We start from the raw sequence: 14,806 nt of genomic DNA, 5'->3' as shown, positions 1-14,806 counted from the left end.
TAAATCCAAGAGCTGGTTTTTTGAAAAGATCAACAAAATAGACAGACCACTAGCCAGATTGATTAAAAAGAAAAGAGAGAACAACCAAATAGATGCAATAAAAAATGATAAAGGGGAAATCACCACAGATTCCACAGAAATTCAAACCATCATCAGAGAATATTACAAACAACCCTATGTGCATAAACTAGTAAACCTGGAAGACATGGACAAATTCCTGGATTCCTGTGTCCTCCCAAGCCTAAACCAGAAGGAAGCTGAAACTATGAATAGACCAATAACAAGGTCTGAAGTTGAGGCAGCAATTAAGAGCCTACCACACAAAAAAAGCCCAGGTCCAGACGGGTTCACAGCCGAATTCTACCAGACACACAATTAAGAGCTGGCACCATTTCTTCTAAAACTATTTCAAACAATCCAAAAAGAGGGAATCCTTCCCAAATTATTTTATGAGACCAACATCATTCTGATACCAAAACCTGGCAGAGACCCAACAAGAAAAGAAAACTTCAGGCCAATATCCATGATGAACATAGATGCAAAAATCTTCAATAAAATATTGGCAAGCCGATTGCAACAGCAAATCAAAAAACTTATTCATCATGATCAAGTAGGATTCATCCCGGGGATGCAAGGCTGGTTCAACATACGTAAGTCTATAAATGTAATTCATCACATAAACAGAACCAAAAACAAAAACCACATGATTATCTCAATTGACGCAGAGAAGGCATTTGACAAAATTCAACAGCCCTTTATGCTAAAAACCCTCAATAAACTCGGTATCGATGGAACGTATCTCAAAGTAATAAAAGCTATTTATGACAAACCAACAGCCAATATCATACTGAATGGGCAAAAACTGGAAGCATTCCCTTTGAAATCTGGCACTAGACAAGGATGCCCTCTTTCACCACTCCTATTCAATATAGTACTGGAAGTTCTAGCCAGAGCAATCAGGCAAGAAAAAGAAATAAAGGGTATTCAAATAGGAAAGGTGGAAGCCAAATTGTCTCTATTTGCAGACGACATGATAGTATACCTAGAAGACCCCATTGCCTCAGCCCAAAAACTCCTGAAACTGATAAGCAACTTCAGCAAAGTCTCAGGATATAAAATCAATGTGCAAAAATCACAAGCATTCGTCTACACCAATAACAGACTTAAACAAAGCCAAATCAAGAGCGAACTGCCATTCGCAATTGCTACAAAAAGAATAAAATACCTTGGAATACAACTCACAAGGAACGTAAGAGACCTCTTCAAGGAGAACTACAAACCACTGCTCAACGAAATCAGAGAGGACACAAACAGATGGAGAAACATTCCATGTTCATGGTTAGGAAGAATTAATATCGTGAAAATGGCTATACTGCCCAAAGTAATTTACAGAATCAACGCTATCCCCATCAAGCTACCATTGACTTTCTTCACAGAACTGGAAAAAACCACCATGAACTTCATATGGAACCAAAAGAGAGCCCGCATAGCCAAGTCAATTCTAAGCAAAAAGAACACAGCGGGGGGCATCACACTACCGGATTTCAAACTATACTACAAGGCTACAGTAATCAAAACAGCATGGTACTGGTACCAAAACAGAGATATAGACCAATGGAACAAAACAGAGGCACCGGAGGCAACACAACATACATACAACTATACAATCTTTGATAAACCTGACAAAAACAAGCAATGGGGCAAGGATTCCATGTTTAACAAATGGTGTTGAAAAAACTGGCTAGCCATGTGCAGAAAGCAGAAACTGGACCCCTTCCTGACACCTTACACTAAAATTAACTCCAGATGGATTAAAGACTTAAACATAAGACCTGGCACCATAAAAACCCTAGAAGAAAATCTAGGCAAAACTATCCAGGACATAGGAGTCGGCAAGGACTTCATGAACAAAACACTAAAAGCATTGGCAACAAAAGCCAAAATAGACAAATGGGACCTAATGAAACTCCACAGCTTCTACACGGCAAAAGAAACAGTCACTAGAGTGGATCGGCAACCAACAGAATGGGAAAAAATTTTTGCAGTTTACCCATCTGACAAAGGGCTGATATCCAGAATTTACAAAGAACTCAAACAGATTTACAGGAAAAAAACAAACAAGCCCATTCAAAAGTGGGCAAAGGATATGAACAGATACTTTACGAAAGAAGACATATATGAGGTCAACAATCATATGAAAAACTGCTCATCGTCACTGATCATCAGAGAGATGCAAATCAAAACCACATTGAGATACCATCTCATGCCAGTTAGAATGGCGATCATTAAAAAATCTGGAGACAACAGATGCTGGAGAGGATGTGGAGAAAAAGGAACACTTTTACACTGTTGGTGGGAGTGTAAATTAGTTCAACCATTGTGGAAGACGGTGTGGCGATTCCTCAAGGCCTTAGAAATAGAAATTCCATTTGACCCAGCAATCCCATTACTGGGTATATATCCAAAAGACTATAAATCGTTCTACTATAAGGACACATGTACACGATGTTCATTGCAGCACTGTTTACAATAGCAAAGACCTGGAATCAACCCAAATGCCCATTGATAATAGACTGGATTGGAAAAATGTGGCACATATACACCATGGAATATTATGCAGCAATCAGAAATGATGAGTTAGTGTCGTTTGTAGGGACATGGATGAATCTGGAGAACATCATCCTCAGCAAACTGACACAAGAACAGAAAATGAAACACCGCATATTCTCACTCATAGGCGGGTGATGAAAAATGAGAACACATGGACACAGAAAGGGGAGTACTAAACATTGGGGTCTATTGGGGGGAAAAGGGGAGGGCCAGTGGGAGGGGGAGGTGGGGAGGGATAGCCTGGGGAGAAAAGCCAAATGTGGGTGAAGGGGAGAAGAAAAGAAAGCACATTGCCATGTGTGTACCTACGCAACTGTCTTGCATGCTCTGCTCATGTACCCCAAAACCTATAATCCAATTAAAAAAAAAAATAAATAAAAATAAAAGTTATTTGTCCTTATATATTTGCAGTTTGTTCAGAATCATTTAAATCACAGCTTAAAAATATTATTCAAATAGTTTCCACATTTAAATTAGAACAACATACCATTGCTTAATATTCACCTATTATAACATGTTTTATACCTGGTGCATAGTTGATGCTAAGTTAGTATTTGCTGACTGAATGAATACATTCATCATTATTGATTAAAAGAGCATTAGTATAAGTACTAGAGGTAAAAGAGAAAATAAGACAAGCTCTCTGCCTCTCAGAAAATCTTCAGTCTGGTGGAAGAGAGTTACACTACCAATTAGTATAAAACAATGTGAAAAATGTGTTTTAAAATATATGAAGTGCTATGGGGGAAAAAAAGAAAGTAAATAATTATGTATGGAAAGCCATATGGGTTAGTAACATCTGAACTTGGAGAAGGACGCATTGGTGAGTAAGAAAGTGAAAAGCATTACTAACAGAAATACAAGCGATTTATAAGGAGCAATTCTCATAGGATGGTTGAATGTAGCGTTTTATAGACACAGGAAGAAGAGGCTAAAAAGGGAGGCTTGGATTAGGTTGTACAGATTTTGTATACAATCTTAAATTTGTATTTCATATAACAAGCTTATAATAGCAAACAGGTTTCATCTCACATACTAACTTTCATTAGTGGTAGCGGCTACCCAGAACATTTCTGTAGAGAATAATTCTAAGGCTGTGTCTGACTTTGGCAGGAAGGTACTAGAGGGTACTATAGTCTGCTATTTATTTAGAAGGTGGTAGGGAAAAATAGAAAACCAAATGAGGCATTTGAAGCTAAAAAGTATCATAAACATATTTTTATCCTTGGGAAAGAGAACACTGATGTCAATGTGGAAGACTAGAAAAGGATGGACTAAGAAAACTATGTCTTATTCAGATTAGAATATTCCTCTCTTTTCTACTAGTATAGCAATATCTGATGGATGTTAAATAATGCAGTCTGAAAAGTGAATGAAGTGAACAATCAAATAAGGGAGCTCATAAGTGAACTGTGCCATCACCAGGAACAGAGTTCTTGAGTTTTACTAGACAGATTTATTGACATTTTTTTTTGACTTCTCAGAAATTTTTCCTTCATTTCCTACCTATTCTGTCTATTCTGAAAAGATGAGGTTACCAGATAGATGAGTTCGAAAATGTAATGATTGAAAATGTATAAGGATAAAAATAGTAATTCTAAAGAACTATCACTTACACTGAATATATTTATAGGTAATCATACTGGATAGAAATGGCTTCATTAGTTCACTTACTCTGTCTTGCAACCCTAGAAAAAAGTATTCTATATGGGGATTAAGGAAGAAATAAAAAAATCTATTTTAGTAAAAAACAAGTTACCATAATTTTATTTGTAAGAACTATATCATCTTGACCAAATACTCTGCCGACGAAATGGCTAATTCTTTAAATAAACAAATACACATATAGGCATACCACAAGAGATTCTGTAAGATGAAAATAAATGCATTTGCAAATTTTATAAAGAATTTATATGTTGACTTGCCTCCATCTTGGGTAATAACTGGTAACGCCAAGCTATTTTCATCTTAATATTAGATTCTGGTGTTTTATGATTATATACATCTTCATCAAATTCCTTTTTACAATTATCAAGTAATGGTGCTGGAAGTTCCTAAGAAAACAGAAAGACATATGATTGAAATTCTGTGGAAAAATATGACAATTTTCTTAAATCATAATGTTAGCAACACTAAAAATTTTCCAATATATTAAAAATTGATGACTAAAATTGATTTAAGTACAAATTCATGAAAATACAGACGTCTGTAAAACAGAAAAAACAAGTATAAACCAAATGTTGTTTAATTTTTTAGCAATAAACTGGAATTTTAAAAAAATGTACAAATTTCTATACTTACAAAAATCAATTGCTAGTCTAACAAGAGGTTATTCTCATTTTTCAAAATGTATATGCTTAAAGCAAAGTCTGGAATTAGTACTTACGTATTATATATAATTGTTATGTTGGCCACAGGTAAAAATAAAACATGTGCACAATCTACTTACAGGTTTGTAATTTTAGAATTCAAAAAAGCTATTCACCAAAATAATGGGAGTAGTAACAACTAAGAATAAAGACATTTACTTCACCCACATGAAATGCTAGTTTTGTACCTGCAAGCGTATGTCTCTTATTTAACAAAAAAAATAGAATTAAAAATCTTTGATTAAATGAAGAAATAATAAATTTCAATTTATTAATTTTGGAAGGTGATGGCCAACTTTGCAACTATAAAAAAAATAGAAAACTAGAAAACATTTTTGTTAAGCAGTACTATAGAAATAATTCAAAGAAAACAGTATTTAAGTTTACTGAAGAAGAAAAGCACATACAATAATTTTGTTTTATAGTCCATTAAAATCATAAAGATAATGTGGGATACTGTATTAGTAAATATGATCTGTGTTATGTTATATGTTACTCTAAATTGCAGCTTCTACTTTTCAAGATCAAATTTACTTATGCTTAGAATTATGTCAACAAATCAGCTTAAATACATTAACTGTTAATATGACATATTTTACTCACCTCCTGAAAACCTCAAAGTGAATTCACATGATAATTAATGCCAGTATTAGAAACTAGTTATATCATTTAAGCTGTGAATTCATCATTCCTAGCTAAACATTAGTATCTTATGATATAAAGTAACTTCTTTTTCCAATGTAAATACATTTTTGTGAGGGAGTACAGTGTAATAGAGTATAGTGGTTATGAGTTTAAATTCGGCAACTAGAATGTCTGGTTCAAATCTTGACCTTGCACTAGTAGCTGTGTCTGTGTTACCACAGGACCTCTATATGTCTCCATTCATCATCTAAAAAATGGAGGTAATAGTAGTCACTTCCGCTTGCAAGCAGTGGCTCATGCCTATAATCCTAGCACTTTGGAAGGCCAAGGTGGGTGGATCACTTGAGTTCCGGAGTTTGAGACCAGTTCGGGCAATATGACAAAACCCCACCTCTACAAAAAAATTAGCTGGGTGTGGTGGCATGTGCCTGTAGAGTCAGCCACTTGGGGAGCTGGGATGGGAGGACTGTTTGAGCCCAGGAGGTTACGGCTACAGTCACCCAAGATCATGCCACCACACTCCAGCCTGGGTGACAAAGTGAAACCTTGTCTCAACAACAACAACAACAACAACGTATTCACTTCAGTGGGTTGTAAGCAGTAAATAAGTTAAAAATGGCCAAGATGGCCGATCCCTAACATCCCAGGATTGCAGCTCTCAGGGAAGGCGCGGATAACTAGAGGACGCCACACTTTTAGACAAATTCTGGTCGCTCACGGAGCAGAAGATCCCCCAGTGGAGGAAACACACGGGTGGCCAGCGCGACTCTCGTGGCCGGTGCAGCGGTTCCGCTGGCACCTCGGCGTGGCAGCTCTCGGAACAGAGTAAACAGGTTTGGAGGACCCACACGGGTCCCCAGCACAACACCAGAGCCCGGCGCAGCGGCTGTGATGGCACCTCGGTGCAGCAGCGCTCCGCGCAAAGTAAATGGGACCGGTTCCCCTTCTGACCAAGGTTTGGAGCCCCGGGAAGGCAGAGTCGCCTACTACAGACACAAAAAGGAAGCCAGACAGAAGAATCCTGGGAAGAAAAGCACCATCACTTATAACGCCGCTGCTCTGGCCCTGGGAACTAACAACTTGGACGCCCACTCAAGAGACCAAATCTGAAAGTTGGTAAATTCAAAGATGACAGGAGGATACATTTACAATGACGGGAAGAAACCAGCGTAAAAAAGCTGAGAATACTCAAAGTCAGAACGCCTCTCCTTCTAAAGATGATCACAGTTCCACATCAACAATGGAACAAGGCTTGATGGAGAACAAGCGCATCCGGATGACAGAATCACTCTTCAAGGAATGGATAATAACAAACTTCAGTGAGTTAAAAGAACATGTAGCCCAACGTAAAGAAACTAGGAACTTTGAAAAAAGGTTTGATGAAATCTTATTGAGAATAGACAACTTAGAGAGGAGTATGAGTGAATTAATGGAACTGAAGAATACAATACAGGAACTCCGAGAAGTATGCACAGGTTTAAACACTCGAATTGTTCAAGCAGAAGAAGGGATATCAGAGGTCAAAGTCCAACTTAATGAAATAAAACGTGAAGAAAAGATTAGAGAAAAAAGGATAAAAAGGAATGAGCAAAGTCTCCAAGAAATGTGGGACTATGTGAAAAGACCAAATTTACGTTTGATAGGTGTACCTGAATGCGACGGAGAGAATGAATCCAAGCTGGAAAATACCCTTCAGGATATTATTCAGGAAAATTTTCCTGAACTAGCAAAGCAGGTCAACATTCAACCCCAGGTAATACAGAGAACACCACAAAGATATTCCTCAAAAAGAGCAACCTCAAGGCACATAATCATTAGATTCACCAGGGTTGAAACGAAGGAGAAAATACTAAGGGCAGCCAGAGAGAAAGGTCAGGTTACCCACAAAGGCAAGCCTATCAGACTTACAGCAGATCTCTCAGCAGAAACTCTACAAGCCAGAAGAGAGTGGGGGCCAATATTCAACATCCTCAAAGAACAGAACCTTCAGCCCAGAATTTCATATCCAGCCAAACTAAGCTTCACAACTGAAGGAAAAATAAAATCTTTTATGAACAAGCAAGAACTCAGAGATTTTATTACCACCTGGCCTGCTTTACAAGAGCTTCTGAAAGAAGCATTACACACAGAAAGAAACAACCAGTATTAGCCTTTCTAAAAATACACCAAAAAGTAAAGAGCACCAACATAAAGAATTTACACCAACGAATGGATAAAACAGCCAGTCAACATCAAATGGCAGTAACCCTAAATTTAAATGGACTAAATCCCCAATCAAAAGACACAGCCAAAACCCAATGACATGTTACATCCAGACCTGTTTCACATGTAAGGATACACAAAGACTCAAAACAAAGGGATGGAGAAAGATTTACCAACCAAATGGAGAGCAAAAATAAATAAAAAATAAATAAAAAGCAGGAGTTGCAATTCTCGTATCAGATAAAATAGACTTTAAAGCAACAAAGATATAGTGGCAAAAGGATCAATGCAACAACAAGAGCTAACGATCTTAACACCCAGATACATAAAGACTTAGACTCAATGAGACAGAAAATTAATAAGGATATCAAGGACTCAAACTCAGATCTGGAACAAGTAAACTTAATAAATAATTATAGAGCTCTCCACTTCAAATACATAAAATATATATTCTTGTTAATACCACATCACACCTACCCATAAGTTTAAATGAAACATTGATTGGCCATTATTAATACCCAATCTTTTTCAGAATAAAGCAATATTTCTGTTTACTCTCCTTCTTTATCCTTCTCCTTTACTTTTTTTTTTCTTTCCTTCTCTCAAAAAAAAGAAATCAACTTGTAAACCTCTAGATCCAGGTCGGCAATGTCTCTCTCATTGCTTGATTTCCTTCCTTCCCTTCCCTCCCTCCCTCCCTCCCCCCTTCCTCCCTTCCTTCCTTCCTTCATCTCTTCCTTCCTCCCTACTGTCCTCCTTCCCTCCCTTCCTGCCTTCCTCCCCCCACCAAAAAAAGTTAAAAATGTAAAATTCAGAGAATGATGTTTGCTACATATCATGAATCCTACAGATGTTAGATTGTGAGAAGTCAGTCAAACAATTGTCCTCAGAGCCACACATTTTGTATTGTCAATATTGGGCAATAAATTTAGTATAAAGTATTTGGATTAACATCTTTTTGAACCCCAGGGACACTTGGCAATAGTTATGACAATGATTAGTCAAAATTCAATTAAAAAAATTTGAAAAATAAAATTTATATCACACTGTCCTCCTATTGTGGAAAATAGGCTGATTCTAACATTCGCTCTTACAGTAGTGTGTACAGTATTAAAGAAACAACCATAAAATATTAAAGACTCATTAATATATTTAACTTATCTAAACAGGATGAGATTATAAAATATAGGTAATCATTTCCTCATTTATCTTATTAAGTAAATATGTATCTATTCCCATAAGCGATGTTTCGCCATGCTAAAAACTTTGTATGTATCACGAAAATTATGATTCCAAGTTTAATACTGATAAGACACTCATTTTCTTAAAGATGAAAATGTTCAAAGATGTGCAGAAAATACGCTTAATCACTTAAAGCCCATGTAAAGGTTATGTTTTTTTATATACACACATACATAGTTTGTTGTTTGTTTTATTTTGTTTTTGATACAGGGTCTTGCTCTGTGGCCCAGTCGGCAGTGGCATGATCATGGTTCACTGCAACCTCAGCTTCCTGGGCTCAAGTGATCCTTACACACTCAAGTAATCCTCCCAGCTCAGTCTCCTGAGCAGATGGTACTACAGTCACATGCCACCATGCTTGGCTAACTTCTGTATATTTTGTAGACACTGGATTTCACCATGTTGCCCAGGCTGGTCTTGAACTTCTGAGCCCAAGCAATCTGTCAGCCATGGCCTCCCAAAGTGCTGGGATTACAGGTGTGAGCCACCACCTCCAACCCTTTATATATTTTTTAAAGTGCCATAAAATTCACATAACATGAAAACATTTTAAGTATAAAATTTGGTAATTTTTAGTAATGCAGAGTTGTGTAACCATCACCACTATCTACCTTTATCAGTGCCCCAAAAAACTGCACACCCATTCAGAAATCACTCCACATTCCCCTTCTCCCCTACTCCTGGCAACCACTAATCTTGTCTCTATGGATTAGTCATTCTGGACATTTCCTATAAATGGAACCATACAATATGTGACCCTGTGTGTCTGGCTGCCTTCAATTAGAGTAATGTTTTCAATGTTCAACTATGTGGCATTGTGTTTCAGTATTTCATTAACGGTTGAATACTATTCATTGTATGTATGTATCACATTGTTTAATGACTCATCACCTGATGTACATGGATCATTTCTATTGTTAAGTTATTATGAGTAATGTTGCTATAAATATTCAAACACAAACTTTTGTGTGTGAACATGTTTTCCATTCTCTTTGGTATATACTTAGGAGTAGAATTCCTGAGTCACAGGGTAACTCCATTTTTAACTATTTGAGGAACTTTCAAAATGTCTTCCACAGTGGCTGAACATTTTACATTCTGACCAACAATGTACGTAGGTTCCAGTTTTTCTATATTCTTAGCAACAATTGTTATTATTATTATTATTGCTGTTTTTTTCTAAGATGGAGTTTCCCTCTTACACCCAGGCTGTAGTGAAGTGGCACAATCTTGGCTCACTGCAACCTCTGCCTCCAGGTTTAAGCGATTCTCCCACCTCAGTCTCCAGAGTAGCTGAGATTACAGGGACCCACTACCACAGATAATTTCTGTATTTTTAGTAGAGACAGGGTTTTGCCATTTTGGCCAGGCTGGTCTCAGACTTCTGACCTCAGGTGATCTACCCACCTCAGCCTTCCAAAGTGCTAGGATTACAGGCATGAGTCACCACGCCCAGCTGCTATTATTTTTAAATAGCTACCCTAGTGAGCATGAAGTGGTATCTCAATGTAGCTTGGATTTGTCTTTCCTTAATGATAACGATATTGAGCATAACTTCATGTGCTGGATTGGCCATTTGTATATCTTCTTTAGAAAGATGTCTATCATGTCCTTATCCCATTTTTAAATTGGTCTGTTTATCTTTTGGTTGAGTTGAGAGACTCCTTTATTTTAGATAGTAGACATTATCAAATATATTATTTGTAAATATTTTCTACCATTCTGGGGGTTGTCTTTTCACTGGAAGTGTCCTTTGATGGACAAAAGATCTTAATTTTGATGAAGTCCAATGACATAGTTTGGATGTATGCCCCACCCAAATCTCATAATGAAATGTACTCCCCATTGTTGGAAGAGTGGCCTGGTGGAAGGTGAACAGATCATGGGGGCAGATTGCTCATGAACAGTTTAGCATAATACCTCAAAGTATTGTTCTTGCAATAGTGAGTGAGTTCTTGTGAGATCTGGTGTTTAAGTGTGAAGCACCTCCCCACTTGTTCTCTTGCTCTTGCTCCTGCCATGTGAGATGCCTGCTCTCAATCTGCCATCTGCTATGATTAGAAGCTGCTTGAGTTATCTCCAGAAGCAGAAGCCACTATGCTCTTGTACAGCTTGCAGACCTGAGAGCCAATTAAACCTCTTTTCTTTATAAATTATCCAGGTATTCCTTTATAACAATTTGAGAATGGCCTAATACACCCCACTTATCTGTTTCTTTCTTTTGCTGATTGTGCTCTGGTGTCATATTTAAGAAATTGTTGCCTAATCTGAGGTCATGAAGGTTTATACCTATGTTTTCTTATAAGAGTTTTAGTTCTTAAATTTAGCTCTTTGATACACTGAAAGTGCATTTTTATATATGGTATGAGGTAGGGGGTTATATTTTATAAGACTAAAGTATCAGTTATGTTGAAATTATTATTTATTGAGTACCAATATATGCAAAGTATTGGTCTAGTTTTTGTGGACATAGTAGTGAACAAACTCAGTAACAATAACAAGAGTATATATTATATAGTACTTGCTCTATTCAGGGCAGGTCTAAGTGCTTTAGATATGTTAATTCAGTGTTCAATAATAAACTTATGAGGTAAGTACTATTATTTCCTTTTAGGTTAGTGCAAAAGTAATTGTGTTTTTTGTCATTACTTTTAATACATAATGGAAAAATGAAACAGAAAGAGGTTAAGTAACTTGTCCAAGGTTACAGAGCCAGTAAAAAATGGAACTGGGAATTTGAAGCCAGTTGGTAGTCTGATTCCAGAGTATGTGCTCTTAATCACCATGCTATGTTACTTCTATAATAAGCGTTCATTCTATTTAGGGAGTAAAACAATAAACAAACAAATAAATAATAGGTCATATGATAATAAATGCACAAGAGTGGAGCAAGGTAAAAAGGCAAAGACTCCATTTTAATAAAAGTAGTCAAGGATGACCTCTTTGATAAGGTCAAAACTGAGGGAGACAATTCTATATACAATTAGTTGAAATTCTAGAAAATATACTACTGTAGAACATCACGTATAGTACCATCTATACACAATTTATAATCTTTTGGAAATATATCTATGCTATTCCCCAGATCTTGACATAGTATAAAGAGCACTAACATTAAGAGATTCAGGTATGTGAAGAATCCAAGGATCTGTGCTTCATTCTTCACATGTATCATCCCTCATCCTTCACATGTATATATGAGACCTATCATACAGTACAAAAGCAGTATATAAAAGAGGTATTAGATGATCTTTACTGTCCATATTTATATTTAGCTCTCTGTCTTCTGAATTCCCATTTCTCTTTCATCTGGACCAAACATTTTGGTATTGGATCACACGCGGCTTGATACTCATCTACATTTCATGTATGTACAATCTCATTTTCCCATAAAGGCTATAAGTTTCTTGATGGGTAGGGACTATATGGTAATGTATATATTCTGAATCTGTTATAAAATTAGCATCATAACAAGTACAAAGAAGATACTCAAGAGATGCTTAGTGAACTGAACAACAGAAACTTCCTAGAATAATCTTAGGAATTAAGAATCGGATCAATTTTGTGTTATTCTCAAGGAAATTAATACCACAGCTTTCTTTGGGCTCCTTATGTTTCATGTGCTAAACTTTCTCTATCCCTATTATGTTGTAATTCTTTCTCAGTACAAGTGTGAGGTACATGTTTTCCATTTAATATGTTGTTTTTCCATTTTTTTTTTTTTGAGACTGAGTCTCACTCTGCTTCCCAGGCTACAGTGCAGTAGCATGATCTCGGCTCACTGCAACCTCCACTTCCTAGGCTCAAGCCATTCTCATGCTTCAGCCTCCTGAGCAGCTGGGATTACTGGCGTGTGGCCCTCCCCCTCAACTAATTTTTACATTTTTAATAGACATGGGATTTCACCATGTTGGCCAGGCTGGTCTTGAACTCCTGGCCTCAAGTGATCTGCCTGCCTTGGCCTCCCAAAGTGCTGGAATTACAGGCATGAGCCATTGTGCCCAACCTTAGTATGTTACTTGACTGCAAAATGTTTAACTTATAGTTCATTTCATCATTTTGAAAAATATAAAAGTTTTTCAGCAGATATATTCTGGAATTTTTAAAAAAATAAAAAATGATTTTAAAAAACAATTTCAAACAATGCAGAGAAATACAAAGAAGCATTAGCTATTAAGAAAATGTACTTTAAAACCAGTAACTGTTTCCCACCCATTATACAGGCAAGCAAACATATGAAACATCTAAAAATACCAATGCTGTCAAGAGACTAGAGAAACTGGAAGTCTTATTCACTGTTGGTGGAAAGTTAGCTTACAGTTTTACTACTTTAAAACCACTTTGGAGAATAATTTAGAAAAATTTCAGCAGAAAATGTGCACATCCTCCAAACTACTAAATAAATCTTATACACATGCACCAAGAAGAATCATCATTGAGCATTTTAATAATAATATAAATTATCTATAACGGGAAATAGGTTAATAAACTGTTACATAAACATATTATTAAAAAGAATAAGATTGATATGAAATAGAACGGAAAGATTTAGAAAATAATGTTGAATCAAAAAATCATGTGAAATATGACATAAACAATATAATAGTTTAGGTAAAATTTTAATAACTCACAAAGCATATACAGAAACATGTATGTTTTATAAGCATATAAATAGTTTGGAAAAAAATAAGTTAAATTTTGCATCATAGTTGAAGAGAAATAGGAAGAAAAATGAAATACTTCAACTATCAACTTTGATGTTCTGCTGCTTTTATTGCAAAAAATATTTGTGCATATATAAAATATGAATGACAAAATAATTTTGTTAATTATCAATGGTGGTATTATACTACATTCTAAATTTATTTAGTTTTTAAAGCTATCTTTTCATTAAAAAAGTGAAAAGCTAAAAAATTTTAAAAGCCAATATCCCCTGCCAATAATCATAACATTAAGCAACATTTCCAGATTACACTTACACATAAATGTGCTAGAAAAATACTACCTTAACAATAGTATTACATAATAAAATATCAGTGATTAAAAATTAACACTTTTTAGAAAAAAATACAGTAAAATGGAAAGAACTATTGGACTGATCAACAATTCTTCATTTCAAGATGTATTATTTCTTAACATGTTCTCCCCTAAGATAAATAACACAATATTGGAGTACAGTAAAGTTTGCATTAAACTTTATGTACTCCTTTTCACACTTTTCAGCTAGCGACAAAATCAATTTTTCTTTCCTTTCCCCCTTCTATAAATGAGGAAATTAGCACTTACTTTCTCTTCCTCAAATCTCATTTTTCTCCCACTATTATTTTAACGCTTTATGGTTTATAATGTTTTACATTCTAGTCTGTAACGAGATAGAGTTACTTAGTTTAGGTTATTTGTTTACATGGATTCACCATTGGTCCTTTTAAAACAGCTCCACCATTCTTGAGTTACCTTAGTTGATAACTGCATTTATTTAACAGTCAGGAAGGTACTAAGATTATTTAACAGTCAGGAAGGTACTAAGAATAGAGAAGTGAACTGAGTAAAGAAAGTCTCTGCTTTCATGAAGTTACATTCTAGAAGGTCAAGGATAGGAACTTCTAAGAAAAAAGAGGGAAGGAATACAGAGTAATGGGGAGAGGCATTATTTAAAATAGGGTAGTCAAAGGAAGCTCTTCCTTTTGAGGTAGATAGATTATATTTTCAATTTTTTAAGAGAGATAATGAAGTTTTTT

The 14,806-nt window shown here is 35.8% G+C and overlaps 1 protein-coding gene across 9 annotated transcripts in view; it reads right to left on the bottom strand.

The window, feature by feature from the left end:
• Nucleotides 1-14,806, bottom strand: part of ELP4 (elongator acetyltransferase complex subunit 4) — a 274,144-nt gene that overhangs the window by 190,551 nt on the left and 68,787 nt on the right. For 7 of the 9 annotated variants that reach the window (XM_009007873.5, XM_002755140.6, XM_054241468.2 and 4 more), the window contains exon 4: nucleotides 4,536-4,664. The exons of the other annotated variants lie outside the window; for them this stretch is intronic. In XM_009007873.5, coding sequence (XP_009006121.1) covers nucleotides 4,536-4,664 — 129 coding nt within the window. The remainder of the gene's footprint in view (nucleotides 1-4,535; nucleotides 4,665-14,806) is intronic. 9 annotated transcript variants of the gene reach the window in all.

This window comes from Callithrix jacchus, chromosome 10, assembly GCF_049354715.1.
Source record: "Callithrix jacchus isolate 240 chromosome 10, calJac240_pri, whole genome shotgun sequence".
Classification (NCBI taxonomy): Eukaryota; Metazoa; Chordata; class Mammalia; order Primates; family Cebidae; genus Callithrix; species Callithrix jacchus.
The sequence above is the reverse complement of the archived record's forward strand: the minus strand, read 5'-3'. Positions and strand labels throughout refer to the sequence as shown.